The 26,192-nt window shown below is 49.8% G+C and overlaps 1 protein-coding gene and 1 long non-coding RNA gene across 4 annotated transcripts; one reads left to right on the top strand and one right to left on the bottom strand.

Moving 5' to 3' along the window:
• Nucleotides 1-8,328: 8,328 nt before the first annotated feature.
• Nucleotides 8,329-14,245, bottom strand: LY6L (lymphocyte antigen 6 family member L). 3 transcript variants are annotated; one of them, XM_019973687.2, is made up of 5 exons: nt 13,767-14,245; nt 10,892-11,864; nt 10,248-10,337; nt 10,011-10,127; nt 8,329-8,973 (listed from the first exon to the last, which is right to left on the bottom strand). In XM_019973687.2, the coding sequence occupies exons 3-5, from the start codon at nt 10,318-10,320 to the stop codon at nt 8,747-8,749; spliced, it is 417 nt and encodes a 138-aa protein (XP_019829246.1). In that variant the 5' UTR covers nt 10,321-10,337; nt 10,892-11,864; nt 13,767-14,245; the 3' UTR covers nt 8,329-8,746. The 3 variants fall into 3 exon arrangements, with proteins under 3 accessions (XP_019829246.1, XP_019829247.1, XP_070658407.1); XM_019973688.2 differs by lacking the exons at nt 10,892-11,864; nt 13,767-14,245 and adding an exon at nt 10,692-10,881; XM_070802306.1 differs by lacking the exons at nt 10,892-11,864; nt 13,767-14,245 and adding an exon at nt 10,537-10,662.
• Nucleotides 14,246-21,033: 6,788 nt separating this feature from the next.
• Nucleotides 21,034-25,846, top strand: LOC139186848 (uncharacterized). Its single transcript, XR_011570454.1, has 2 exons — nt 21,034-22,062; nt 24,496-25,846. It is a non-coding gene; the product is annotated as an uncharacterized lncRNA (long non-coding RNA).
• The last annotated feature ends 346 nt before the right edge of the window (nt 25,847-26,192 follow it).

The raw sequence follows: 26,192 nt of genomic DNA on the forward strand, positions 1-26,192 counted from the left end.
GGAAGGACAGGTGAGACATGAGGGCAAGGACAGAAGGACAGAAGCAAGGACCAGCTTCTCCAAGCGCATGCGCTCCCTGGGGCCACTCCTTTCAGAGCAGAGGTGGGGAGAGGGCCTGACGGGAGCCCACAGGAGTGGGAGTGGGGCATTGTCCACTCAGGTGCACCCAGGGACCGACCACCCCACCACTGCCCGCTGAAGACCCTTGGTGCCCACAGGCTCCCGGCACCCCAGCTGACCCCCAGCTCTGAGCACAAGTGCCTCCTGGGACCCAGGTCAGACACTCAGCACTCAACACCTGCAGGCTGGCGTCACTACCCCCCTCTCCGTGGTTCCTGCACACAGCCCTGAACCCACTCTGAAGAGGCCCAGCAGGCCCCCCTCCACTTCTGCTGGTCAGCTCTCTGTGCATATACCGGGACCCACCACAGGCTCAGGAGGACCCCGCGGTCAGCCAGGCCTGTGAGGGGGGAGGCAGAGGAGCTGCCCCCAGACCCCTGGCCTCAGGCCCCTCCTATTCCTGCTCTCCCCGCCCCCCGTCTCCCTCAGCCCCGAACCCGGCACACCCTTGATGCCCAGATACATCTCTCCTCCTGCCTTCTCTAATCCTCTGTCCTGATGACATGGGTTCTCGCCCCAGGCGCCCTCACCTGAACCCCACCTGAGCCGCACCCTGATGCAAGTGAGAAGCAGCCCTGTTCTCAGCACCCCAGATGTTCTCTGAAGGCTTCCTGGGGGCCTGAAACATGCAGCCTCTGAGGCCCCGGGGGGGCACTGACTCATAGCTGGGTGGCAGGAGGGGCAGGGTCTCCCGCCTGCGGGTCCACCCACCCAGGCCAGCAGCAGACTCAGCTGTCAGCTCTGATGTGACTGACCCCGTGGAGCAGGGAGGGAGCTCCACACCCTAGAGAGGTGGGGGAGGTCCACAGAGAACCCCAGGTGCCCAAGAGAGTGCGGGCCAAGGGACAGGGTGAGAAAGGACAGATCATTGTATCAAATTCACGCTCCATAGAACAGATGGCCCCACGGCTCTGTCAGGCCCTCCTTCTGTGGCAGTAATTAAACACCCTTGCCCCTGGCACTCAGGTGCTGCAACCAAGACTTGAACAAGACCTTCCAGTGCTTTGAATCTGTGCAAAGTGTTCAGATTTTATCATTTCTCAAACCTCTTTACGTCATACCTCGGGACTATAGTCTCTGACTTAGATGCAATTAAGTGAGAAATCATCAACAAAAAAGATAAGTACAATATTTTTTTCACATGTAGAAATGAAAAAGAAGCATTTCAAAGTAGCATAATTTTTTTTTTTAGAAGAGTACATCTGAAATATTTTTTAACATTTTTAACATTGACTGGGTTTTAAAATGTATTTCTTTGCTCTTTGTCGTTGCGCTCAGGCTTTCTATCGAGGTGGGCGGGGCCTGCTCTCCTGTTGTGGTGCAAGGGTTTTTTTCATGGCGGTGGCTTGTCTTGTGGAGCACAGACTCTAGAGTGCACGGGCTTAGTCGCCCTAGGGCATGTGGAATCTTCCCAGAGCAGGGATCAGACCGGTGTCCGCTGCGTTGGCAGGCAGATTCTTAACCACTGGATCACCAGAGAAGTCCTTAAATATTTTTTGAAAGACCCAGAATAGATGAGGAAAATACTACTTATCAAATGTTTTGGATAAAGTGAAGGGTGGTAGTTTGGGCAAAATCTCTATCCTTCTCTAGTTATATGAAAGAGCAGTACAAGACTAGGATTCTGTTAAGAGAGGCTCATAGCTTAAACTTTTCATTTGAATATAATTTCAAGCTTATAAAAAGTTGCAAACAAGTATAGAAGTATTCTATACAACCCTTTACACAGATATTCCAAATTTTAACATTGCATATAACCATAGTACAGTGATCAAAATGGCAAAGTTAACACTGACACGCAGCAATGATCCGGTTTACAGACCCTTCCTGAGTCTGCCCGAGCCCCCCTTGCCCTTCTCCCACCCACCACACACCCAGCCTCAGGTCCCACCCGCTTGTCTGGCCTCCTGAGGTCCCTTTGATTTGGAACAGGCCTCAGTCTTGATTTCTTTCAGGGCCTCGACACTTTGGAAGAGTGATGGCCAACTGTCTCGTGGAAAGTGTGTTCGTTTGGGCTTGTTTATGTGGAGGAGGTGTGGTTGTGTTCATGGTGGTGTCGGCTTCGGTCCCTTGTAACCAAGGTGGTACCTGCCAGACGCTTGCACTGTAGTTATACACACTCACACCGTCACAGTCACGCACATGCTCTCTGACACACGCATTCACTCTTTTACACACAGAGCCCCATCTGGTGCCTAAAACACACCCCAGGACCCCCACAGCCATGCCCAGGCTGTGGGAAGGAAGGACCACCCAAGACTTTCCCTCAGGGTCGTGTCCACACTGTGGGCTCCTGACGGGAGCTCAGAGCTTGGGAGGGGTGTCAGCAGCTGCAGCCTCTGTCACCGACTGCTCTGCTCAGGAGTGAGCCTGCTAAGTGCAAAGACATTTTGGTTGTGTCTGACTCTTTGCCACCCTACGGACTGCACCTGCTAGGCTCCTCTGTCCATGGAATTTCCCAGCAAGAATACTGGAGTGGGTTGCCCTTTCCTCCTGTAGGGGATCTTCCCAGCCCAGGGATGGAACCCGCATCTCCTGCATTGGCAGGTGGGTTCTTTACCACTAGTGCCACCTGGAAAGCCCATCTTTTCGTAAACATCTTTACGGGATTCTCTCCCAGGCTGCTCACCCCCTGAAGTCCCTCTGGCATTTTCTAGTTCTGTGCGGTTCCGCTTTTCCGTCATCTAGTCAGAAAGCTGGAGCTTAATTATTCCACAGTGCTGCTTACTTCCCACCACTGCAGCCACACTTGGGGTCATGAGGGGGGAAGATCGAGAGAAAAACGTCAGTGGGTTTTACCCCAGAGACTTGGGGTCACAGATCCTCTGACTGGAGAGGCCAGCTCCCTTCTCTAAGAGCTTCGGGTGAGTTGTGGGCTGCTGAAGTCGCGATTTTCCCCACTCAATGAGTTAGACCAAGAGGGAGCCACGTCTTCTGTCCGTGTTCACTTTCGGGATGCGGGCTGTCTCGGGAATTCCCTGGCGGTCTCGTGGTTAGGGCTCAGTGCTTTCACTGCTGGCGCCTGGTTCAGTCCCTGGTCAGGGAACTAGATCCTGCAAGCTGTGTTCATTCAGTTCAGTTCAGTCGCTCAGTCGTGTCCTACTCCTCGTGACCCCATGAATCGCAGCACGCCAGGCCTCCCTGTCCATCACCATCTCCCGGAGTCCACTCAAACTCGTGTCCATCAAGTCGGTGATGCCATCCAGCCATCTCATCCTCTGTTGTCCCCTTCTCCTCCTGCCCCCAATCCCTCCCAGCATCAGAGTCTTTTCCAATGAGTCAACTCTTCACATGAGGTGGCCAAAGTACTGGAGTTTCAGCTTTAGCATCATTCCTTCCAAAGAACATCCAGGGCTGATCTCCTTTAGAATGGACTGGTTGGATCTCTTTGCAGTCCAAGGAACTCTCAAGAGTCTTCTCCAACACCACAGTTCAAACGCATAAAAAAAAAAAAAAAAAAGCTATGGGCTGTCTTGTCATAGGTCAAGTCTAGAGAAAACCAGAGGAGATGAAAAGGGGGACTTCAAAGTCTTATTTCCCAATCTTTCTACTACTTTCTGTTCAGAGTCCTCCCGTGGCTTCCCCATGTATTTCATTTTGGTTTTATAGCTGCGTCCAGTGGGTGAGGAGAGTGTCCCCTCCGAGCCAGGGCTGCCTCTGACCCTGTAGCCCCATGCTCTGCACAACACCCTCTGTAGCAGATATGGCACCATCTTCTCTGAATTTACTTCATGACTGAGGCAAGCATATTTTTTTATATTTATGTGTTATTTCATATATCTTTGTTAATTTTTTTCATGTATCGTTCATGTTTGATTCAGCCCCCGTCCCTCACCCTAAATTTTTTAATTTCTTTATATCCTCTGGGGGGTGGTGTGTATGTCATGAAAAATCTTTACATTTGTATGTAAACAAATCAGTCTATCTTTGCTTGCATTTGGATTTTGAATTATACATAGGAAGCCTGTTTCCACACCCAGGTTATGAAGATACTCACATATCGTTTCTCTGGGTATTTGTATAGTTTTAGTTGTTTAATATTTAGTTTATTCTCAGGTATGATGTATGGATTCATGGGTATGGATCCAATTTTGACTTTTTCTATGTAGTCACTTATTTGTTCACAAACCAATTATTTTTTAAAGGTTTATCTTTGCTCCAGTGATTAGAGATTCCTCCTTTATCATACACTAAATTTCCGTATGTTCTTGGGTATTTTTCTGGTTTTTTTATTCTACTTCATTTGATTGTCCAGTCACAGAACAGTAACACATTGTTTAAATTTTTTTTTCTTAGAAGTTATATTTTAACCTCTGGTAGTACTAATTACTCCCACAACTTAATTCTTTTCCTAACTGATCTTGAATGCTTTTGTTTTACCTGTCTTTCAACTTGTCCAATTGAAAAAAAGAACACTGTTATTTTTATGGTAATCACATTAATTAAAAATCTTATAAATTAGAAAGAACTGACATTTTAATGATATTTAATGTAAGGAGTGTTTTTACAATTGTTCAAAGCTACTGCTGCATCTTTTGGGAGTTTGTTGAATTTTCCTCCTTTAGATTGTGCATGTTTTTAGTCAGATTTATTTTTAAATATTAGGTCCCTCTTCTCCAATAGTAAATAAAAAATTCTCTCCTGTTACAGCCTCTGGTTGGCTATCGCCTATGTATAAAATGGCTACTGATTTTCACTTCACTTTCATGTTCTACTAACTTATTGAATGATTTTTATTGATTTTTCTAGTTTTACCATTGACTTTTCAGGGTTTTTGAGACATACTATTTAGTTGCAATAGGGATTGTAATTCCCGAATTCTCTTGCCTCTACTTGTTTTGCTTGTTTACTTTCGTTTGCTCGTGTCTCAAATACAACGTTAGGGAGTGCCAGTCCTGTCCAGCACCTTTGTGTGACTGTATCCAGCACCTTCCTATACAGTCAAGCTCCTGCCTCCAGGGCTGATACACACAGAGTCATGATATTGTATCATATGCTGCTGAGTTTGGTTTGTTAATATTTTACTTTATTTAAGATTGTTGCACTGATCCACAAAATGCTCTAATTTCCTCTTTAGTATCATCATCAGCTATCAGGTTTAGCTATCAGTATTATGCTTGCTTTGTAAAAGGAACTTGGAAATTTTACTTTTTGGGTCAAATTTGGTAATCTGTATTTTTCACTAGGGAATACTTCATTGCATCTAAATATTTATACCTATTCCATGCAATGACTCTTCGGTGATAATTCAGTCAACTCTGCTAAAGTGACTTATATCCGAGAAAAAGCACCGCTTTGAAATGGACACTTTGTTGAGCTTGACAAATGTAAACACCGATAGAACCACCATCACAGTCAGATAGGTTGTTAGTTTCTCGGTTTTGTGGATCTTCTTTATTTCATTTTGGTTTCCTATTTCACTAAATCACACTCTTGACCTAATTTTGATTTCTTTTGGTCTAATTTTTCTTTTTCCAGGTTCTAGATTTAATCACATGGTTTCTTGATGTTTCAGCACCTCTTCTTTCATTACGTAAGCCTGTAATCTATCCATTTTCCTTGCATTGCCCATTTTCTTTTTAAAATAGAGCTTTGTCTTGATTTTATCACCCTTCAGTTGAAGGAATTTAAAAAATCATATTATAATTCCTTGTTCAACAGATGAACTAATCGAAATGTAATAATTCAGAAATAGTTGGGATTTAAAAGTTTATCTTCTTTGTTTTAGATGTTTAATTTAAGTGGATATGGTCAGAGAACACGGCCTGTGGGGTAATTTATTGTTAAATGATAAAAATCTGGACATTTGGAACAATGTGAGAGTACGAGACTGCTCTGTTCAAGGTTGAGCAGAAGACCTTGGCAGGGTGGAGGGGGGACAGGTCGTGAAGGAAAGCAGAGTCCTTTGGGCTCTGCGGCGTGTGGCGTTCACACGCAGCCTGACCCGTGGCTGGACCACGGACATGGCGGATGGGAACGTGCAGTGCTTGGGTCTCTCTTTTTAGGGCAAGGGGAGTGGAAGCAGCAGTGGGATGCCCCCACTGCCGGCTTTCCCTCCTAGGGCTTCAGAGTCCCTTCCCCGCCTCCCCACACACACTGCCGTCGGGCTGTCCTGCAGTGCCTTCTTGGAGCCCCGACCTCTTGCGGGCCATCTGGGGGACACTCAGGCCCCAGTGGGATCAGGCCCCACGACAGGACGAGGACAGAGAGAACTCTGCAGGCAGAACCAGTGAACAGAGGTCAGGGGATGGGGAATCTATGAACGCTGGCTCACCAAATCCATTTTATAGTTAAAGTTAAGGTAGTACAAACTAAGAGAACCAGAAACTCAATTATGAAGGATGTGGGGCAGAAGAGAAAGGCAAGGCGTGATCAGATGGAGACTGCACTGGGCACGTCTGAGTGTCGGCATGAAGCTGGACACCTGCTGGAATGGAGGGTGTAGCTGGCTTTGAGTTTCCCAGCAGAGACTGTGAAAAAAGACTCCAGTGGCCAAAGAATCTGCGGCAAAAGTCCTGAAGCTGAGGATGGCTGCGGTGGTGCCTGCACATCAGCGGTCCTGCTATTGGCGCAGACCAGCTTTGGGTTGGGTGGCCACATGATGCTCAGGCCCCCGGGAAAAGCGGGAAGGCGTGGTGTCAGGAGGCTGTGATCCGGCATTATCTCAGGTCAGAGGGACCGGGGGAAGCCGAGTGGTTGAGGACGGCTCCAGCTTCTTCTCAAACCACATGCTCAGCCACCAGGAAGCAGCTACTCACGGCTCAAGAATATCTTTCTCATGCGGTTGTCAATCATCTTCGTCTTTCCTTCACTCAGTCTTTACTCATTTATCCATTTATTCAGGAAAGTTTCTGATTTCTATCTGAAAGTATGCCCAGAAGGCCTACAGTCCCGGGCCCCCTGTCCAGAACAGAGACCAGGATGCTCAGCCCTCAAGGTGCCCATCTTCATGGAGAGGGAAGCAGAGACTGGCTGGCACAGTGGGTCGTGGTGGCCTCTGACCCAGATCACACACAGATTCCTAGCTTGGAGGGAAGACCCCAACTCTACCGGGTGACCATTTCCCTTCTGGACTGGCCTTGTGGACTGGCCTAAACTCAAGAAGTGAGATTCCTTATGCCTCAGTGGGCCAGGAACCTCACGTCGGGAGACGGGAGCAGTAGATGGTGACCAGTCTGCTTGGCCAGTCCAGGGGACCTGGGGTGGGGTTTAAATTCAGCATGAAAATCCACACCCTGAGTGAGCGGGAGAGAGGCCCCGCTTTAAGGTGGGCATTCTGGGACTCTCATCCAAAGACTTCCGGGTCACCCTGGCAGTCTCCCTAAACAGAGGGGAGCCACACCCAGACTGTGAACCCACGAAGGCCCCAGAGAACCAAGGGCCAGCCGGCCCATCTTGGTCTATGGGAAGATGGTGAGGAGTTGGAGATTGGGGTCAGGTGTGCAATGGTGGGAGGCAGATGTAAGAACCTGGGGCTGGGCCAGTGTGCAGACCCTGGGTCGGGGGGAAGCGTGCAGACTTGCGGGCAGGGTAAGCCTGAGAAACCAGGCGTGGTGAACGGGTGTGTGGACCCAGTGTTCTTCTGGCTCTGGAGGCCTGTGGCCTGGCGACGCTGCCCCCACCCGCTGATTCTTGGTTCCTGTCCTCTGCTGCCTGGTCCTCCAAGACGTCCCCCTGGATGGCCCGTGGGGCCCTGGTGCAGCCTGGACAGCCGTGAGCTTCTCATCAGTTCTGCTAGTCCCAACCTGCTCCCTCTCTGTGCCCTGTCCTGGGTGAGCCCCCACCAAGCCAAGCCTGGACCATCCTGGGCACCTCCAGGCCTTCCATCAGCACCTACCCTGTCCAACCCAGCTGAGCACCAAACATGGGTCCCGTCCATCCCACCACTCAAACGTCGCCTCCACCCTACCGCCCTAGGCAGGCACCACTGAGCCTGGCCGCTGCCCCAGACGCTGACCCTCCCTCTCCACCACTGGCTAGCCGGCCCTCCTGAGGACCTGGACTTGAGCCCGTGGTGCCTGCTCGCCCAGCGCTGGTCCTGTCCCCCATTCGGTGGGCTGCAGCCTAGGTGGACAGCTTTGCGCAATGGACAGCTTTGCGCAGTACTCCCACGCTGGACAGCGCCCAACCACAGAGGTCTGCTGAGCGCTGGCCGAAGAGCTGGAGCCTGGGCACAGCGGGTAGAGATGAGGAGGAGGCAGGAGGGGGTGTTGGCAAGCAGTGACTTTATTGTCTCTGGAAGGAGTGACGGTCACGGTCCCCCTGCAGGACTCTGCCTAAGCCAGGGACAGAGGTGGCCAGGATGGTGGGCATGGAGAATGCAGAGCGGGTCAGAGCCAGAGCCAGAGCCAGCCTCTGGCTTTCCCCACCTCTTCTCCCACAACACCGGGGCCTGGACCATCCATTCAGGGCAGGGGCTGTTACTCCAAGCTGAGAAATGTGCATTCCCCAACACAGCAGGGGGCTACAATCCCAGGCTGTGTGAGTGAAGGGCCCCTGCTGGGGACAGGAGAGGTGGCCAGGCCCACGGCGAGGTGATGGCACCTCCGACCACCTCAGGGGCATGTGCCACCCAGGGTCTCGAGAGCGACGGGGGCAGGGTGCGCTTTGGGCCGAGGGAAGGTGCTCACAGCAGGACCCAGAGGAGGCCGAGGCTCACCCGAAGCAGGAGCCCCCGTGAGAGGGCCCTGGGGCCCTCCTGCGGGGCGGGGGCCCTGTTGCAGAGAGATTTGGAGCAGCAGTGCCGGACGATCTTGCTGGGCACCCCCGAGTTCGACGGCCATTTGAACTCTATGTTGGTGTTGGGGCACCTGGGGGCACAGCGCTTGCTGAGCAGGGTCTTCACCTGTAGTCCTGCGGGGAAGAGGACAGCATCCGGGAGGAGGAAGAGCCCGGGTGGGCGGCGAAGGCCAGTCCCCAAGTGGGCACTGACACCTTCTCCCGACCCTTTCACAGGCCAGGCTCTGCGAAGCGCTGGGAGCACAGCTGCCCAAGGTCACCTTCAAGGTCACAGCAAAGGCAAGGTTCAGGGCTGTTGGCCCTGGTCTGGGCTCTTCCCTGAAACCATGCACAGCCTGGACACCCAGGCAGCCAGGGGCCTGGGAGTCCCGGGGAGATGGGGGAAGCTGAGCAGAGAGAAAAGGGAGGGCAACTGGAGGGCCAGTTGATCCCAGCTGGGGCTCCCGTCCCCTCTTCACTCAGAGACGTGCAGAGACCTTGGAAGGAAGCTCCGGAGGGAAGCAGGGCACTCAGAATAACCCAGTTGCAGAAGAAAAAGTCGTCTTGGAGGAGCCCTCCTCCTCACGCTGAGCTGCTGTGCTGTGTGTGCATGCATGCTGTATCTGCTGCACGCATGGTATTCACTATGTTGAACCTTACTGTATGGTATATATGACAATCACACGGGGCCTCCCAGGTGGTGCTAGTGGTAAAGAACCCATCTGCCAATGCAGGAGATGCAAGACTCAGGTTCCATCCCTGAGTCTGGAAGATCCCCCTGGAGGAGGAAATGCCAACCCGCTCCAGTATTCCTGCCTAGAAAATTCAAGACAGAGGAGCCTGGTGGGTTGCAATCCATGGGGTTGCAAAGAGTCGGACACAACTGAGTGACTGAGCACGCACACATATGACTGTATGCGTTGCTTTACATCATATCATGGGCTGCCAAATGGCACCCCAGAGAAGGAAAGAGACCGGCCAGCCCCCCTCCAGAAGCCCTCAGGCTCAACCTTGAGCAGCTGGCCCCTCCCCTGTGCTCAGGATGGGGATCAGGCAAAGGTGGGCGCAGGCCAGGGTCCCCTGAGGGGAGCCTCCATCAGTTCCCCACTGAGACCCCAAAGGATCCAGGGCTGAGTTCCCGGAGTCCCCCTCCACGCGGGCCAAGTACTCACTCAGGGTGATGATCAACGTGTGGGAGACGCAGACCTGGTCAGTGGAGGAGCACATCGCAGGCAAGCAAAACTCCGGGCTCCTGACTTTGAAGCACTGGTAGCAGCTCAGGTTCTTCCCTGTGGGGCAGCACCGGCCCCGCGGAGGAGTGCGCTGCGCACCCACCCAGCTAAGAGCCGTCGCCGCGGGATGTGCCCACCGCCCCCAGGAGCCCCCACAGCCGAGAGGGCCATCCTCACCTGGCTCTCTGGCTCCGCCAGCAGGGTCCAAAGACACCAGCAGAGCCCACAGGGCTAGAACCAGCGCCCCCATGACGCCACCAGCTTAGCCTGCGGGGGAGTGGGAGAGGGGGGTAGGGCAGAGAAGGAGGCTTTGCCCAGAGCTCCCCAAGTTGCACCTGCCCATCCCCCGGGTCTCTCCGCCCTGGACCCCTCATTTAAGGTCAATCAGATCCTAGTTCTCATGGGACACTCTCTCCCACCCTGACCCCTCCTCCTGCCCCTTCCCTTCCCAACTGCAGGGAACTGCCCTTCCAGCAAAGTCAGCCCAGGGAGGGGCTGGGTGCAGGGGCCTGTCAGCCCCTGCTCTGGGGAGGGTCTCCTCGGGTCTGTGAGGATGGCCGTTTCCTGCTGGAGCAGAAAGGGGAGAAGGGGTGTGGAGAAGGCGTCTCCCCTGTGGCTCACCCCCTCCGTCAGGCTCCACCCCGCGGGTACTTCCTTCTCTTCCTGTAACAAACTCTTCAACCTCACTTGGAGACCAGCAGCTCTCGGGGTCCTGCCTGTGTCCGGGTGTGGCAGGAAAGCTGCCCTCTTCTCTGACCCCCAGGGACCCAGTCTCCAGAGGCTGCACCCTGAACACACAGCCAAAGCCCAGAGGCTCTCACCTGGGTGTCTGGTAGCTAGGTGGGTTTCACACTACTTCCTGCCTGCATGTTCCCCCAGGCCTTTTCTTTTTTCCTTCTTGCCTTTATGTCTTTGATCATGCCCCACTGAGCACTTGTGAGGAGCAGGCTGGCAGGGTGTGGATCCCAGATCTAGATTTGCAGCAGGGAATGCCTGCCCCCAGGGGTCCAGCAGGAGAGTGGGTAGAAGGACAAAGGGGGTGACTACTAGGCAAAGGGGGTTGAGAGGGGTTGCCTCTGGCCCCCAGGTGATGGCTGCGACCACCAGGCCTCGGCACCCCCTTCAGGCTCAGTTTCAAGGGTGTGCAGCTGGTTGGGGTCATTTTCCCTCCCAGTGGTCCAGCCAGAAGGACTGTCCCCTGCCCGTCTTTCCTGGCAGGTCCCAGCCTCCACCTCGGGGGTGGTGGAGCACCCAGAGCCTCCGGTCCGCTCCAGCCCCTCTAGCTGTCCGGCCTTTGGCGGTGTGTGGGCTGGGCTTGGAGGTGGGCCCAGAAGGGGTGGAACTGCCCCCGCCTGGGGGCGGATCTTGGTTTACATTGTGTGTTTATTCATTTGTCATTTCATGCAGTAATCCAGTTGAATGTGAGTCTGGGACCTCAAACCGCATGGTGGTGTTGGATGTGGGTGTGATGAAGCAGGCTGGGTGGGCGCGGGGTGGGCACCGGGACAGCTTTGCAGGACCCCACGCCTCAGGGTACAGTCTCGAGTTAAAGCCTTGGTCCCATTGGCAAAGGGTGAGTCACCACCTGTGAGCTCATGTTTCGGCAAGGTCCCTTCTTCTGGGCCGGGGACGCAGGTCCTGGGGTCTGAGAGGTATCTGCCCGCCAGCGATGTTTCTGCCTTCCTCTGCTGTCCCCGCAGCCCGGTGGCAGCCTCCCTGGACGGCTCCCTGGTACTGCAGGCTGAGAGCAGTGGGAGACGCATCCTTTCTTCGGAAGCAAGCACCCTTGGCAGGCTTGGTGGCACATGGAAAGAAGGGAGGGAGAAGGGGAAGTTCAGAGCTGCAGCAGCCAGAGAGACTCTTGATGTTGGAGGACACCCACCCCTCCCACCAACAGAGCGCGGACGCAGGGGCAGCTGCACTTCACCGCGCAGCCGGAAGAGGGCGACCCCGCGCCCGCAGGCCGCGACCCAGCGCACGAATCTGCGGGGAGAAGTAAAGAAGATAAAGCCTCGCTCCTGGAAAATGTCCCGGACATCCAGCTAGGGAGCAGAATAAAACTCTCCTGCCCGAATTAAAACATTTGAAAGTGTGAAGGAGCACCTTGAATCAGAACAACACTAGGCAATAAAAAGAAGAGATAAAAAATGACGAACGTGAGGAACGACTGGAGGAAAATCTCCATTTATGGTCTCCGTAAGTAGACCAGCTTAGAAGTGAGCTCACACTTCCAAGTTCCAAGGGGGCAGGCACCTGAGACCCTAAGTTGGAAGCTGTAGCATGAGAGCGGGCAAACAAGAGGACAAAACGACCTAACTCCAAACTAAAAGCGCTCACCTGTTCTGGAAAAATGACCCAGAAAAGTGAGCGCTAAGACTACGCTAGTAAAAAATGTAAAAGACACAGAAGCACCCTTTAATGCAAAACCTTCCACAGCATATATGTAAAGAGAGAGAGAGAGAGAGAGAGAGAGAGAGAAAGGTTGATATCAGACTTCTCAAGATGCAGAAATTATTTAAAAAAGAAAAACTCAAGAAAATAAAATTTGAACCAAATATTTTAAATATAGTCAAGAATATAATCAAGCATCAATACTGTAAGAAAAGTTTTTAAAAATTTGAAGTTTGATTTTTTAGTAAAAGGGAAAAAAATGACAATACACGAATTCAAAAATACTGGAGAGGTGGGGTGGGGAGGAACCAAAGCCAACAGAAGAAAGTATGGAGAAGAAAATCATAAGGCTAGAAGCTGAAGTAAATGGTGCAGAGAACAAAACCCAGACATGAGTAATAAAGCAAAAACTTGGTTCTCTGAGAAGTTAAAAGAACTAGATAAGCAAGCGACTAACCTAATCAATAAAAGAGGGGCAGTACAAATATACAAATAATAAATACTGAGTGAAGCAATTACTGAAAGACAAAATTTTAAACGATAACAGACTATTTCATATACTCTTAAACAAATATGGGACCTCAAACGAGGTGGATAACTACCTAGGAAAATACATGTAAGCAAAATTTATCCCAGTTGAGAGAAAAGCTTTAAGAGATCAGTTTCAGTATAAATAAATATAATAAGAAAGCATCCCAGAAGAAATGGCCCTGATCAGATTATTTCACAATCTGAAATAATTCTACAAAATTCACAAATTCTACAAAATCTTCAAAGACCAGATATTCCTAATGACACAGACTGAGAACATAAAAGAGACTTCCAAATTATTTTAACAAAGCCAGTATAATACTGGTAAGCAACCTAAAAACTGTAAAAAGAAAGACAATTACAAATCAACATCTTTTATCATTGCAAAAATCTTAAAGAAATATTAACAAATAGAATCCAACAGCACATCAAGAAAATAAACGAAGAAAAAGTAGGATATATTCCTAGGATTCAGATAGTTAAATATCATGGAATTTGTTAATGCAATTCATCCTTTTAATAGATATGAAAATAAATGTCATAGGAATAAATCTATAGACTTTGAAATATCTTGGAATAGATTAATTATCCTTCAATTAAAAATATTCAAGAAAAATATAATCTCTTAAAGTCATCACCTTACATTATAAGAAAAGCATTCCCTTCACTACTTGAAATTCAGCCAGTATTCACTGATATAAAATATTAATCAGAGGCTTTAGAATGGAGAACGAATTAAAATCAGGTCCATCTGTAGATGAGGTGGTAGTATACCTGGGAAATCCTGGAGAATAAAGAATATAAATAACAAATTTCGAAAATAATTAGTAATGAGTCAGGATGCAAGGTAAGCATATAAAACTCAGTAGCCATCAGAGGGCGTTCGGTGTGCGTCAGGACGAAGGAGGCCGGCAGTCTTCTCCCGCGGGACCAAGAAGAAAATACCAGGCGGGTTGCAGCTGTCGTATTTAAATGTGCTGGGAAGCTGAGAGGACCAAGCACCAAGTGGATTGGCTTCCAGAAGTGGGGAACTGAGCCTCCGCGGGCCCCAGCCCCGTCTTGCGGGGGCCTCGCCAGCCACCATCCCGACTGTACCCAAACACCCGGCGGAGCGGCGGAGTCGGCTACGCATGCTCCGTTCTGGAAAGCGACGCGGCACACGCGCAGGGTCCCGCATGCTGGCGGTGGTACCCAGGGCGGGCCGCGTATAAGGAAGACGGGCACCTGCGTCAGTCCCACAGCTCTCAGGACCAAGTTCCCACCGGAGGAAAGAGGTCTGCTCCGAACACATAGCTGATCTTGCTCTGAAGAGACTAGACAGAGTCTGCAGCAAGGCAGCAGGAGTTGGCAGTGGGAGGCTTAAGGGCACGAAGGTGCGGAAATGCATGTGCCACGCTTTCCGGGATGAGGAGAGGGCCTGCTGAGCCTTCGCTGGAAGCCTGGGAGGAGAGGGATGGGAGGTCGGATGCGCCTTCCTAACTCTGGGGTCCAGCCCAACCTAGCTCGACTCTGATGGAGTTGACCTGGAGAACACCTCGTGCACTTGATCTGGTAAAAGAGGGAACTAGAGACCTTCTAGTAGTCGTGGCCTCTGGCTCTTATTTATACAACGCCGGAAGGTGACATTAACAATTGGGGGGAAAGACCCAGGGATAATCCAGATAATGGAGTCAGTAGGAAAGGACTTTATGTTAAGTGTGTTCAATAGTAGACTTGAAACTGAGAGTTTTAACAGAGAATGCTACTGCTAAGTCGCTAACAGAGAATAGGACTTTATAAAACAAATCGAATAAATATACTGTGTATTGGCCAGGATTTTCCAGAGAAGCAGAACCAATAGAATGTGTATGTAAACAAAAAGTTTATTTTAAGGATGGGGCTCATGACCTCAGGGAGGCTGCAAGTTCAAAAACTCCAGGGTGGGCTGTGTTGGGGAGGAAGAAATTTTCCTCTACCCTTTTGGCTAGCCTAAGAATTAAATTGACATGAGACAGATTAACAGGAGAAAATCAAACAGAAGTGTAATACCATGTCTACATGGGAGAGACCCAGGAGAGCTGAGTAACTCATTGAAGTGGCTGAAGCCCTCACCTTAAATACCATCCTCAGCCAAAGAGAAAAACAGGTTGTTGAAGGCAGGGACAGTCAGTTAAGGGGGAGTGATCAGTAATGCAGATTTAAGTCACTGAGTTCTCCACCAGTATGAGTTTCTAGATATTTGGTCATCCCAAATGGAGATTGCCTTTATACATGTAAATGTTTCTTACAAAAGGTCAACTCCTTACTTGGTTTTCAGAGCCCTTCCCATGTATGCTGTTTCTCAGAAAATAACCAGCTTGAAACAACTAATATGCCAAAGAGACATATTTTAGGGTGGCAAATTCTGCTCCCCTACAGCCAGAAGGCTAGAGACCCAGGAAAAGCTGATGCTACAGTTAAAGTCCAAAGACTGCTGCAGAATTCCCTCTTGTTTGGAGGAAATCAGTCTTTTGGTCTATTCAGACCTTCAACTGATTAGATGAAACCCACCCACATTATGGAGAGCAGCCTGCTTCACTCCAATTTCACCAATTTAAATGTCAGTCCTGGGACTTCCCTGGTGGTCCAGTGGTTAAGAATCCACCTTGCAACGTAGGGGATTTAGGCTCTATTCCTTGGAGGGGGAACTAAGAGCCCACATGCCACAGAGCAACTGAGCCACAACCAGAGAGTCTGTGCACTGCAACAAACAGCCCTGGTGCTGGTGCAACCCCAAATAAATAAATAAATATTAAAAAATGTCAATCTCATCCAAAAATATCCACACGGAAACATCCAGAATAGTATCTGACCACATATTGGAGTACTATGGCTCAGTCAAGTTAATACACCCAGTTAGCCATTGTATTCAGAAAGTAAAAAATAAAATATCCAAAATTAAGAACTCATTTGGATGAATTAGGAGCAAAAGACACTATGAGCATAGGTAGAGACAGGACAGTATAAAATAGCCCAAAGGAAACTTAGAATAAAAACAATAGAAAAAAATTAATCAGAGCATCAGGGCCTGTGAGATTCAGTCAAATGGTCTAACTTTACATGAGATTGGAGTGCCATAGGGAAGAAAGAGGGGTTAAATAAATACTTGAAGATGTAATATTTTTCAAAATTCATAAATGATAACCCACAGATCCATGGATCGCAGAAAATCCTTAGCAGGATAAGTGCAAAGAATGTCATCCCAGCTGGTGATAATGCAATTGAGATGCTGAAAGCCAAAATGATGGTCTTAGTGAGACGGAGCAGGACAGTATGGTCCTTGCTCCCACCCCACCCCCCGCCACCGCATCGTCTCCCATGCATCAACCTAACAGAGAACTGTGCCCAAGCTGGGCGCAGACCCTGAGACCCCCTCCCTCGCCCGACTTTAAAAGTGCTTTGTTGTAGAGATCAGATTTGTGGCTGCCAAGGGAGAGGGGGTTGGGAGAGGGAAGGATTGGGAGTTTGGGTTAGCACATGCAAACTATTATATATAGAATAGATAAATAACAAGGTCCTACTGTAGAGCACAGGGAACTATATTCAATATCAAATATATGTGTGTGTTTATGTATATATCTGAATATTTGAATATATATATATATCTGAATCATCACATTGTAAATCAACTGTACTTCAACAAAATAAATGTTTTAAAATGCTTTGCTGAAACCCTTTAGGGAGTTCAGTTTTTGAGGAGGATCCGCCTGTTTGCCCTTCTTGGCCCTGCTATAAAACTGTTTGTTTCAAACTCTGACTTTTAGGTTTGCTTGGCCTCCAGGTGTGCTGGGTATGTGGGCTTGCCTTTGGTAACATTGGGGTAAATATGGAAGAATATTTACAGTGTAAAACAACAGCAGCAGCGTCTTGTGGGGTTTATAACATATGCCTATAAATAAGAACTAAGATAACAGAAGTGCGCTGGGGAGTGTCAACTGAAAAAAAAAATGTGTGACCTAAAATTTGAGAAAGGGAAAGAAGAAAGTGAAAAAGCTGGCTTAAAGCTCAACATTCATGAAACTAAGATCATGGCATCCGGTCCCATCACTTCATGGCAAATAGATGGGGAAACAGTGGAAACAGTAGCAGACTTTATTTGTGGGGGGAGGGGGGCCTCCAAAATCACTGCAGATGGTGATTGCAGCCATGAAATTAAAAGATGCTTACTCCTTGGAAGGAAAGTTATGACCAACCTAGACAGCATATTAAAAAAACAGAGACATTACTTTGCCAACAAAGGTTCGTCTAGTCAAGGCTATGGTTTTTCCAGTGGTCATGTATGGATGTGAGAGTTGGACTATAAAGAAAGCTGAGCGCCCAAGAATTGATGCTTTTGAACTGTGGTGTTGGAGAAGTGTTGAGAGTCCCTTGGACTGCAAGAAGATCCAACCAGTCCATCCTAAAGGAGAACAGTCCTGGGTGTTCTTTGGAAGGACTGATGTTGAAGCTGAAACTCCAATACTTTGGCCACCTGATGCAAAGAGCTGACTCATTTGAAAAGACTCTGATGCTGGGAAAGATTGAGGGCAGGAGGAGAAGGTGACAACAGAGGATGAAATAGTTGTATGGCATCACTGACTCAATGGACAGGAGTTTGGGTAGGCTCCAGGAGTTGGTGATGGACAGGGAGGCCTGGCATGCTGCAGTTCCTGGGGTTGCAAAGAGTGGGACATGACTGAGTGACTGAACTGAAATGAACTGAACTGAAAAGTTGAAAATGATGTTTTGTTTGTTGGAATTTCTGAGGATTTCAAGGCCAGAGAACAGCTTCTCAGAGGAGCCAGGATATGTAGGACTTTTTTGTGACAAAGACAAGGTAGTCAGAACTTGAAAAAATTATTGTTAATTAAAGAGGACCAGTTATCTCAAGGAATTTGGTGCTTTTCTCTGTATGGGAAGATGCGAGTCTGGGCTCACTGCAATCATTCCTTTCATAGGCACCTCATCTTCCAGGGCCAATATCCTGTTCTTTTCTGTCGCGAGTCCCCTCAGGGTGCACCGCTGGGGCAGTTGCAGTAGCTAAGGGCTTGGCAGTGGGCATGAGTTTGTCTCTATCCTGAGTTCCTTCAGGGCTCACCTTCGGGGGTGGTGGCAGTGGCTGAGGGCTGTAACATCCTTTGTTTACTGATACAGCAGCAACATTTTTCATTCACAGGAGGAAGGAAATGAAGTTATGGTCTGCAGGGTTCTTGAGCTGTTCAGGATATGGTGATAGTAGCAATTCGGACATGACAGAGCGACTTCACTTTCACTTTTCCTTTTCATGCATTGGAGAAGGCAATGGCAACCCACTCCAGTACTCTTGCCTGGAGAATCCCATTGATGGAGGAGCCTGGTAGGCTGCAGTCCATGGGGTCGCTGAGGGTCAGACATGACTGAACGACTTCACTTTCACTTTTCACTTTCATGCATTGGAGAAGGAAATGGCAACCCACTCCAGTGTTCTTGCCTGGAGAATCCCAGGGACGGGGGAGCCTGGTGGGCTGCCGTCTATGGGGTCGCACAGAGTCGGACATGAGGCTGCCGTCTATGGGGTCGCACAGAGTCGGACATGAGGCTGCCGTCTATGGGGTCGCACAGAGTCGGACACGACTGAAGCGACTTAGCAGCAGCAGCATAACAAGTGCATATTGTGATAATCATATAAGAAATATACCTATAAAGGAGAAAAGGAAATATGAAAAATGTTCCATAATTCCGAAAGAATGCAGAAAGAGAAAAAACAGTTGGGAGAAATAAAAGCAAAGGGAAAAGTGGTAGCCTTGATCTGTTAGGTTTTGGCCCAGCCTATCAACACCCAGTGTTGTGGCCAGACCAGCCCTGTGGGTCCTATTAGGGTGGCAGTAACCAGCAGCAGTGTGCGCTGTGCCTGACTGCCCAGTCGTGTCTGACTCTCTGCGATCCCATGGACTGTAGCCTGCCAGGCTCCTCTGTCTATGGGGATTTTCCGGACCAGAATAGTGGACTGGGTTGCCATGCCCTCCTCCAGGGGATCTTCCCAACCCAGGAATTGAACCCAGGTCTCCCGCACTGCAGGCAGATTCTTTACCAGCTGAGCCCCAGGGAAGCCCAGCAGCAGCGATGACCGCAGGGAGCTTTGAAAGGACCAATTGTACTACTCACAAGTCCTGGACTTACCAGGAACCCCTGAAGGCACAGTGTGGGGTTTTGAGGGGAGACAGCGGGCACTGGCCTGGGGTTCTGCTTTTATGGGGTCGAGGGTGAGGACCTAGGGTCCCCTAGGGTTTGGTGGGATGCTTTTTACTTGTTACTTTGGCTTCCCTGGTAGCTCAGTTCGTAAAGAATCCACCTGCAATGCAGGAGACCCAGGTTCGATCCCTTGGTCGGGAAGATCTGCTGGAGAAGGATAGGCTACCCACTCCAGTATTCTTGGGCTTCCCTGGTGGCTCAGCTGGTAAAGAATTCGCCTGAAAAGCGGGAGACCTGGGTTTGATCCCTGCTAGGGAAGATACCCTGGAGAAGGGAAAGTCTACCCACTCCAGTATTCTTGGGCTTCCCTGGTGGCTCAGCTGGTAAAGAATCCACCTGCAATGCAGGAGACCTGGGTGAATAGCTACGCTGAGTTTCTTTGGCAAGCTGATTATGTGGGGTGGGGAAAATAAGGGCAGAATACTCACTGGGGAGGTGAGGGCTTGGGGTCACATTTCCCTGATTTCTTCCCAGCTCCGCCTTCCCAAGGGGGGAGGCCTTCATGCCTGATGGGTACATCTTATCTGCGAGGCTGATCTTACTGAGAATATGAAGAACAAAACATTTTCCAGGACTCTGGAGATTCCACCCTCTTCCCATCTTTCTTCATCTGCTTTGTTTTCTTGTCAACACCCACTGTTTACAGAATGCATGGTTTCCTGCCATGTGTCCCTGTGCCCCACTTCTTCTGCTCACATTCAGCTAACTGCCTGTTCTGACACCACAACTCACTACTCACTTTTTGTGTGTAGACCTGGATTGTGTGAGCTGCTAGTAATACACCATTTGGCAGTGTGTAACCCTTTGTCTCAGGAACGTATAACCCTGCCTTGACTTTTAACAGGTGGAAGAGTCCTCAGAGCTTTCTGAAAGACTGTCACCCTGATTGTAATCCTCAGGTCAGCTCCACTAAACTTCTCTTGTCTTAGAAAGACTGTTGATTGATTTTCCGTGGACAAGAGGACCCTGGGAGGTAGGGCTGGGGGCTCACCCTCACAGCGTGGCCCAGGTCATCCCTGTCCTCCCCTGACCTGTCTCCCCTCCTGTGGACCCAAGGGTTCCTCCTACAGGGACCACAGCTCTTAGCAGGCTCCGGGGAGGAGGGCCGGTCCAGCTGAGGACAAGTGGACCATGGAGGAACCCGAGTCACAGATCTGAGACCCCACTGGAGAAAGAGTGAGGCCACCTTCCCAGGGTTACTCAGGTGCCAGCCAGTGAAGCGAGCTGGGAGGTCTGCTCCCGGTCGGGGGTGGGGGGTGGGGGCTTTGCAAGGAGAGCTTGGGTGCAGCAGGATATGTGTTGGGGTCCAGCCCCGGTTGGATCCAGGGATTCCCTCAGGATGACGGCGTTGGCGATTAAGAGATAGCAAAGGCTGAGAGATTTATTAGATGCTCAATAATAACTGGTTTACGCGGGAAATCAATAAAGTTCGTGACAGCAAACCTGCTCTAACCACGGAGGCCGCAGGCGCCCTCTCAAATAGCGGAAGGTGCCCCACCTTAGGCACCTTCTCGATTGGGTCTTAGAAGCCCAGGCAAATAAGTCGTCGCAGAGGACCCCCGCGCTCCAAATTATTTTGGCATGAAGGAAGAACAGAAGAGAAAAGGAGGAAAAGGAAACAAGAAAGAACGACACGGGGAGGCCAAGCCTCGGTGAGCAAGGCCTGTAGCTTTATTTTCAACAGGGGCTTTTATACCCTAAGTTGCACACAGAGGATAATAGGGGGTGTGAAAACATGCAAAGTCAGCAGTCTTTGATCCTTATCGAAACCAAGGTTTCTTTTCTGCAAACTTATTGTATACAGAGGGTTTAGGTGATTTACATCATCTTCTGGCCAGAAGGCCTGTTAACATTTTATGACTCTGATAAAGGTTTGTCAACCATAAGACTTATTTTCTCTAAGAGTAATTATTTTAAAGTTTGGCGCCATCCTCGAAGGTGTTAGATAAAGTTGCATTCCTACAGGGCAGAGGTGCAGTGGGTTTACAACAAAGGAAAGAATTTATTACCTTAAGGGTCTAAAGTTGTTAACACCAAGGCCACTACTTATTTTTTCTACATACCAACTATATTAATTAATACACTTCCAAGGATACAATACAGGGGATGTGGAAGCTTGGCAGCAAGCATTGGCTCAACAATGAAATCTACTAGTTCTATTCTGACAATTTCTAACTCTCCTAGAGGCTCTATACTATTTGAATATCGTAAGCTTCCCGTGCCTCTAGCGGCTGGGAGACTAAACAATCGTATGCATAGCTGTAGGAGTCCGGGTAAACCTGTCAGGCAAGTTAGAGAGCCATCTGAGGGATTTGTGAAATAAAATACTCTTGTCACGCCCAGGAACTTTATTAACTGGAGCTGTAAGTTAACTCTTTTTCAGAGAGAGAGATGGTGGTGGGGGACAGCCCCCTGTAAAGTCAGAGGTGTAGGTGAGAGCACAAAGCAGTAAAGTAGGCAGACTCTGGTTTTGGGGTAGACACTCAGGCAGGCCCAGAGGGGCACCCCTCGAGTTCTGGCTTGCCTTACCCACCAGAACTCTCCCACATAACCTTGTTATGGGTGGGGACTCCCGTGCTGGCTCCCGGCAGATATGGTGGTGGTGCAGGGACTCGCCAGAGTGGGGAGCCCCTGCACCCCTTCTCTTCTAGGCGCCTGTGACACCCTCGGGGCGGGGGAGGGCGGGACTCTGCCCATTCCTCTGGGGAGAAGCAGCCAAGGATGCCAATGAGCTGCCAAGAGCTGCCTCCTTCCTCCTACCCCACTCCAGGGATTAATGAGAGGAGGGGTCAGACCCTCTCTGGGTTCAGTAGGATGAGAGCCGCCGAGACCCACCCTACTGGTAAGGACAAAATAGGTGATTAAATAGTTAATCCCACTAGGGGATTGTAAGTAGAAAAATGTGGTGGTGGTTTAGTTACTAAGTCGTGTCCAACTCTTGTGACCCCATGGACTGTAGCTCACAAGCCTCCTCTGTCCATGGGGTTCTCCAGGCAAGAAGACTAGAGTGGGTTGCTATTTCCTTCTCCAGGGGATCTTCCTGACCCAAGAATCGAACTGGGGTCCCCTGCATTGCAGGCAGATTCTTCACTGTCTGAGATATGAGGGAAGCCCAGAAAAATATGGCAGACCCCTATAGGTTAATGATTACTCGAGAAAGTAGGTTTGCTTAACCGCAAAACCAAGCAGGTTTGCTTAACAACAAAACCATGCCACAGAAGGACGAGACCTGCCCCCATACGATAAAACAATGGCAGCATGAGACCCACGTCCAGCCCAGTGAGCTCAGTACGTTATGATCCCAGGACATGGTCTCTGAACACATAAAAAACAAGAATTCATGGACCTAGCTTGACCACAGGGGCAAGAAAACTCCCCTGCTCAAGCTGGAGGAGGAGCTGATGATAGAAGCAGGAAGTCTACTCAAAAGAAAGAAGATTTTCTCCCCCACCCCACTTTCCCTTTGGTTATAAAACTGTAGCCCACTAAGTTCTTGGGGTATGGCATTTCTTGCCTGCCTCCTTGTAAGCCTCACAAATGTCCTATTCTAGTAAATCACGTATCTACCACTTTACTCTCACTGAATCTCTTTACTGAGACATAAGAGACTGTGGTACTGGAGCTCTTCGGAGTCCCCCTGAAATGACACTGTTGTGGAATCCAGAGCCACAAAACACGCCTCGGAGGACACTCAGGGCAGTGGAGTACAGTTTACTACGCCAGCAGGTCCAACGGGGATCAGTTCCCAACAAGGATCCTGATGTTTCTGAGAGGCCCCGTTTCATACCCCCCACTATGTGACTGGTTACATGTTAGCAACCTCTTTGTTGCGTGTGATTGAGTTTTACAGCAAGTAGGTGCTGGGAGAACAAACGATGAAGGTTAAAGGGGGGACAATGACTATACATCAGGGGGTGTCTCCGCGGTTAACCTAACAGGCAGCCTGGCCTCCACTAGTCTCCCTTTGTCACGTGTAGGGAGGGAGGCCTCCAGGAGACCTGGTTTTCACTAGCAACGGTGTCCTCACTCTTGGGCAGGGTTCAGGCCCAGGTCACATCCTGTCTTTAAGATGGATGACAGGCTTCAAGATGCAGTCTCTCCTGCTTTCCTCACACGGGCCCCAACACCACCATATATAGGTTTCACTTCCAGCCTCTGAGCCCCTCTCCTGCCCACCCCCAGCCCAGGCCTGGGGGGCTATCCACGTTCCAAGTCCTGACCCTGGGACCTAGTGTGTGTGTGTGTGTGTGTGTGTGTGTTAGGGGGTGGTGGGGAGGGGGCCCCAAATGAAAACCGGGCCTGGGGGCTGGCAGAGCTCAGGGCCATTTTCCCAGGGAGAGCCAATCCCAGGCTCAAGTGCCTGCTCCTCTGGCCACCTGTGTCCCCAGTGGCTTCTTCGGCTCCCTATGTGGGCCCGAGGTGGGGGGGCTGTCAGCAGAGGACCTGAGGGTTGAGGGACAGGCAAAGGGGGTGGTCCTGGGGGGACGACCCCTCCAGCCCTCAGGAGGAAGCCAGCTATTAGAAGTGTTACCAGGTCCAAGCTCCCTCTGCTCACTGCACAACAGGCCAATGAATCCGAGGTGTTGAGGCAAGGAAAACGACTTTACTCGGAAAGCCAGCTGACAGGAAAAATGGCAGGCTAGCACCTCAAGATAACCACATTATTGGGGTCTGGATGCCAGGTTCTTTTATAGATCAGAGGGAAAGACGCAATAATGAACTAAAGTCAAAAGGCAGAGCAGAGAGGGAGAGGCAGTGGGGAAGTAAAGGGAAAGGGTCTTCAGCCCTGTGAAAGAGCTCCAAGGCAATGGCCTGCCTTTGGAAGGGGTGTGTTAATCTCTGTTATTCACAGATGAGCAGGGTCAGATTCTCTCTCCTGCTGCTGCTGCTGCTGCTAAGTCGCTTCAGTCGTGTCTGACTCTGTGCCACCACATAGACGGCAGCCCACCAGACTCCGCTGTCCCTGGGATTCTCCAGGCAAGAATACTGGGGTGGGTTGCCATTTCCTTCTCAAGCTGAACAAAGGTTCTTCAGTTTACAGTTGGGCAGGGGGTCAGGGTCCTCCAGGCAAGCCATTAAGTATCATTATAATAACAAAAGCAACAAAATCAAGTCAAAGAAACAGTTTCCAACGTGGAGTCAGAATGGCAACCCACTCCAGTTTTCTTGCCTGGAGAATCCCATAGACGGAGGAGCTTGGTGGGCTACAGTCCACGGGTCGCAAACATCCGGACACGATTGAGTGACTTCACTCTCACTTTCACTTCACTTTCAGCAACAGAATCCAGATTGCCAGGAGAAATGTCAATAACCTCAGATATGCCGATGACACCACCCTTAAAGCAGAAAGTGAGGGGGAACTAAAGAGCCTCTTAATGAAAGTGAAAGAGAAGAGTGAAAAAGCCGGCTTAAAACCCAACATTCAAATAAAGGAAGATCAAGGCATCCGGTCCTGTTAGGTAGTTCAGTTCAGTCGCTCAGTTGTGTCTGACTCTTTGCGACCCCATGAATCGCAGCACGCCAGGCCTCCCTGTCCATCACCAACTCCCGGAGTTCACTCAGACTCATATCCATCGAGTCAGTGATGCCATCCAGCCATCTCATCCTCTGTCGTCCTCTTCTCCTCCTGCCCCAATCCCTCCCAGCATCAGAGTCTTCCAATGAGTCAACTCTTCGCATGAGGTGGCCAAAGTACTGGAATTTCAGCTTCAGCATCATTCCTTACAAAGAAATCCCAGGGCTGATCTCCTTCAGAATGGACTGGTTGGATCTCCTTGCAGTCCAAGGGACTCTCAAGAGTCTTCTCCAACACCACAGTTCAAAAGCATCAATTCTTCGGCGCTCAGCCTTCTTCACAGTCCAACTCTCACATCTATACATGACCACTGGAAAAACCATAGCCTTGACTAGACAGACCTTTGTTGGCAAAGTAATGTCTCTGCTTTTGAATATGCTATCTAGGTTGGTCATAACTTTCCTTCCAAGGAGTAAGCGTCTTTTAATTTCATGGCTGCAGTCACCATCTGCAGTGATTTTGGAGCCCCAAAAAATAAATTCTGACACTGTTTCCACTGTTTCCCCATCTATTTCCCATGAAGTGATGGGACCAGATGCCATGATCTTAGTTTTATGGATGCTGAGTTTAAGCCAACTTTTTCCACTCTCCTCTTTCAGTTTCATCAAGAAGCTTTTTAGTTCCTCTTCACTTTCTGCCATAAGGGTGGTGTTGTTAGCGGAAGCACACTGATTGAAACTGCCCACCCTGGCCAGGCGCCATAGTAACCATTTGCATGAGTTGTTTTAGGACAAGAGATCCTGATAAGGAATACAGAACTAATAAGCTACCACCAACCGGAAGAGTTCGGGAAAGGTCAGAAGGAGACACCGCGTGTCCGTCCATTTCCCAGAATCCCTTTCACTAGCATCCATCTTGGCTGAGCGATGCGTGCGCCACCAGGAAAGACTCTGAATTAGAATGATTGGCCAAAGACCACCCGGAAACTAATCCCATCACCATAAAACCCGAGACTGCGAGCCACGCGTCAGAGCAGTTCTCCTGGGTTCCCTTACCCTACTGCTCTCCACCCGGGTGCCCTTTCCCAATAAAATCTCTTGCTTTGTCAGCAGATGTGTCTCCTTGGACAATTCATTTCCGAGTGTTAGACAAGAGCCCAGTTTCAGGCCCTGGAAGGGGTCTGCCTTCCTGCAACAGAGTCATCTGCATATCTGAGGTTATTGATATTTCTCCCAGCAATCTTGATTCCAGCTTGTGCTTCTTCCAGCCCAGCGTTTCTCATAATGTACTCTGCATATAAGTTAAATAAGCAGGGTGATAATATACAGCCTTGACGTACTCCTTTTCCTATTTGGAACCAGTTGCTGCTAAGTCATTTCAGTCATGTCCGACTCTGTGCGACCCCATAGATGGCAGCCCACCAGGCTCCCCCGTCCCTGGGATTCTCCAGGCAAGAA

Source organism: Bos indicus, chromosome 14 (genome assembly GCF_029378745.1).
Source record: "Bos indicus isolate NIAB-ARS_2022 breed Sahiwal x Tharparkar chromosome 14, NIAB-ARS_B.indTharparkar_mat_pri_1.0, whole genome shotgun sequence".
Lineage (NCBI taxonomy): Eukaryota > Metazoa > Chordata > Mammalia > Artiodactyla > Bovidae > Bos > Bos indicus.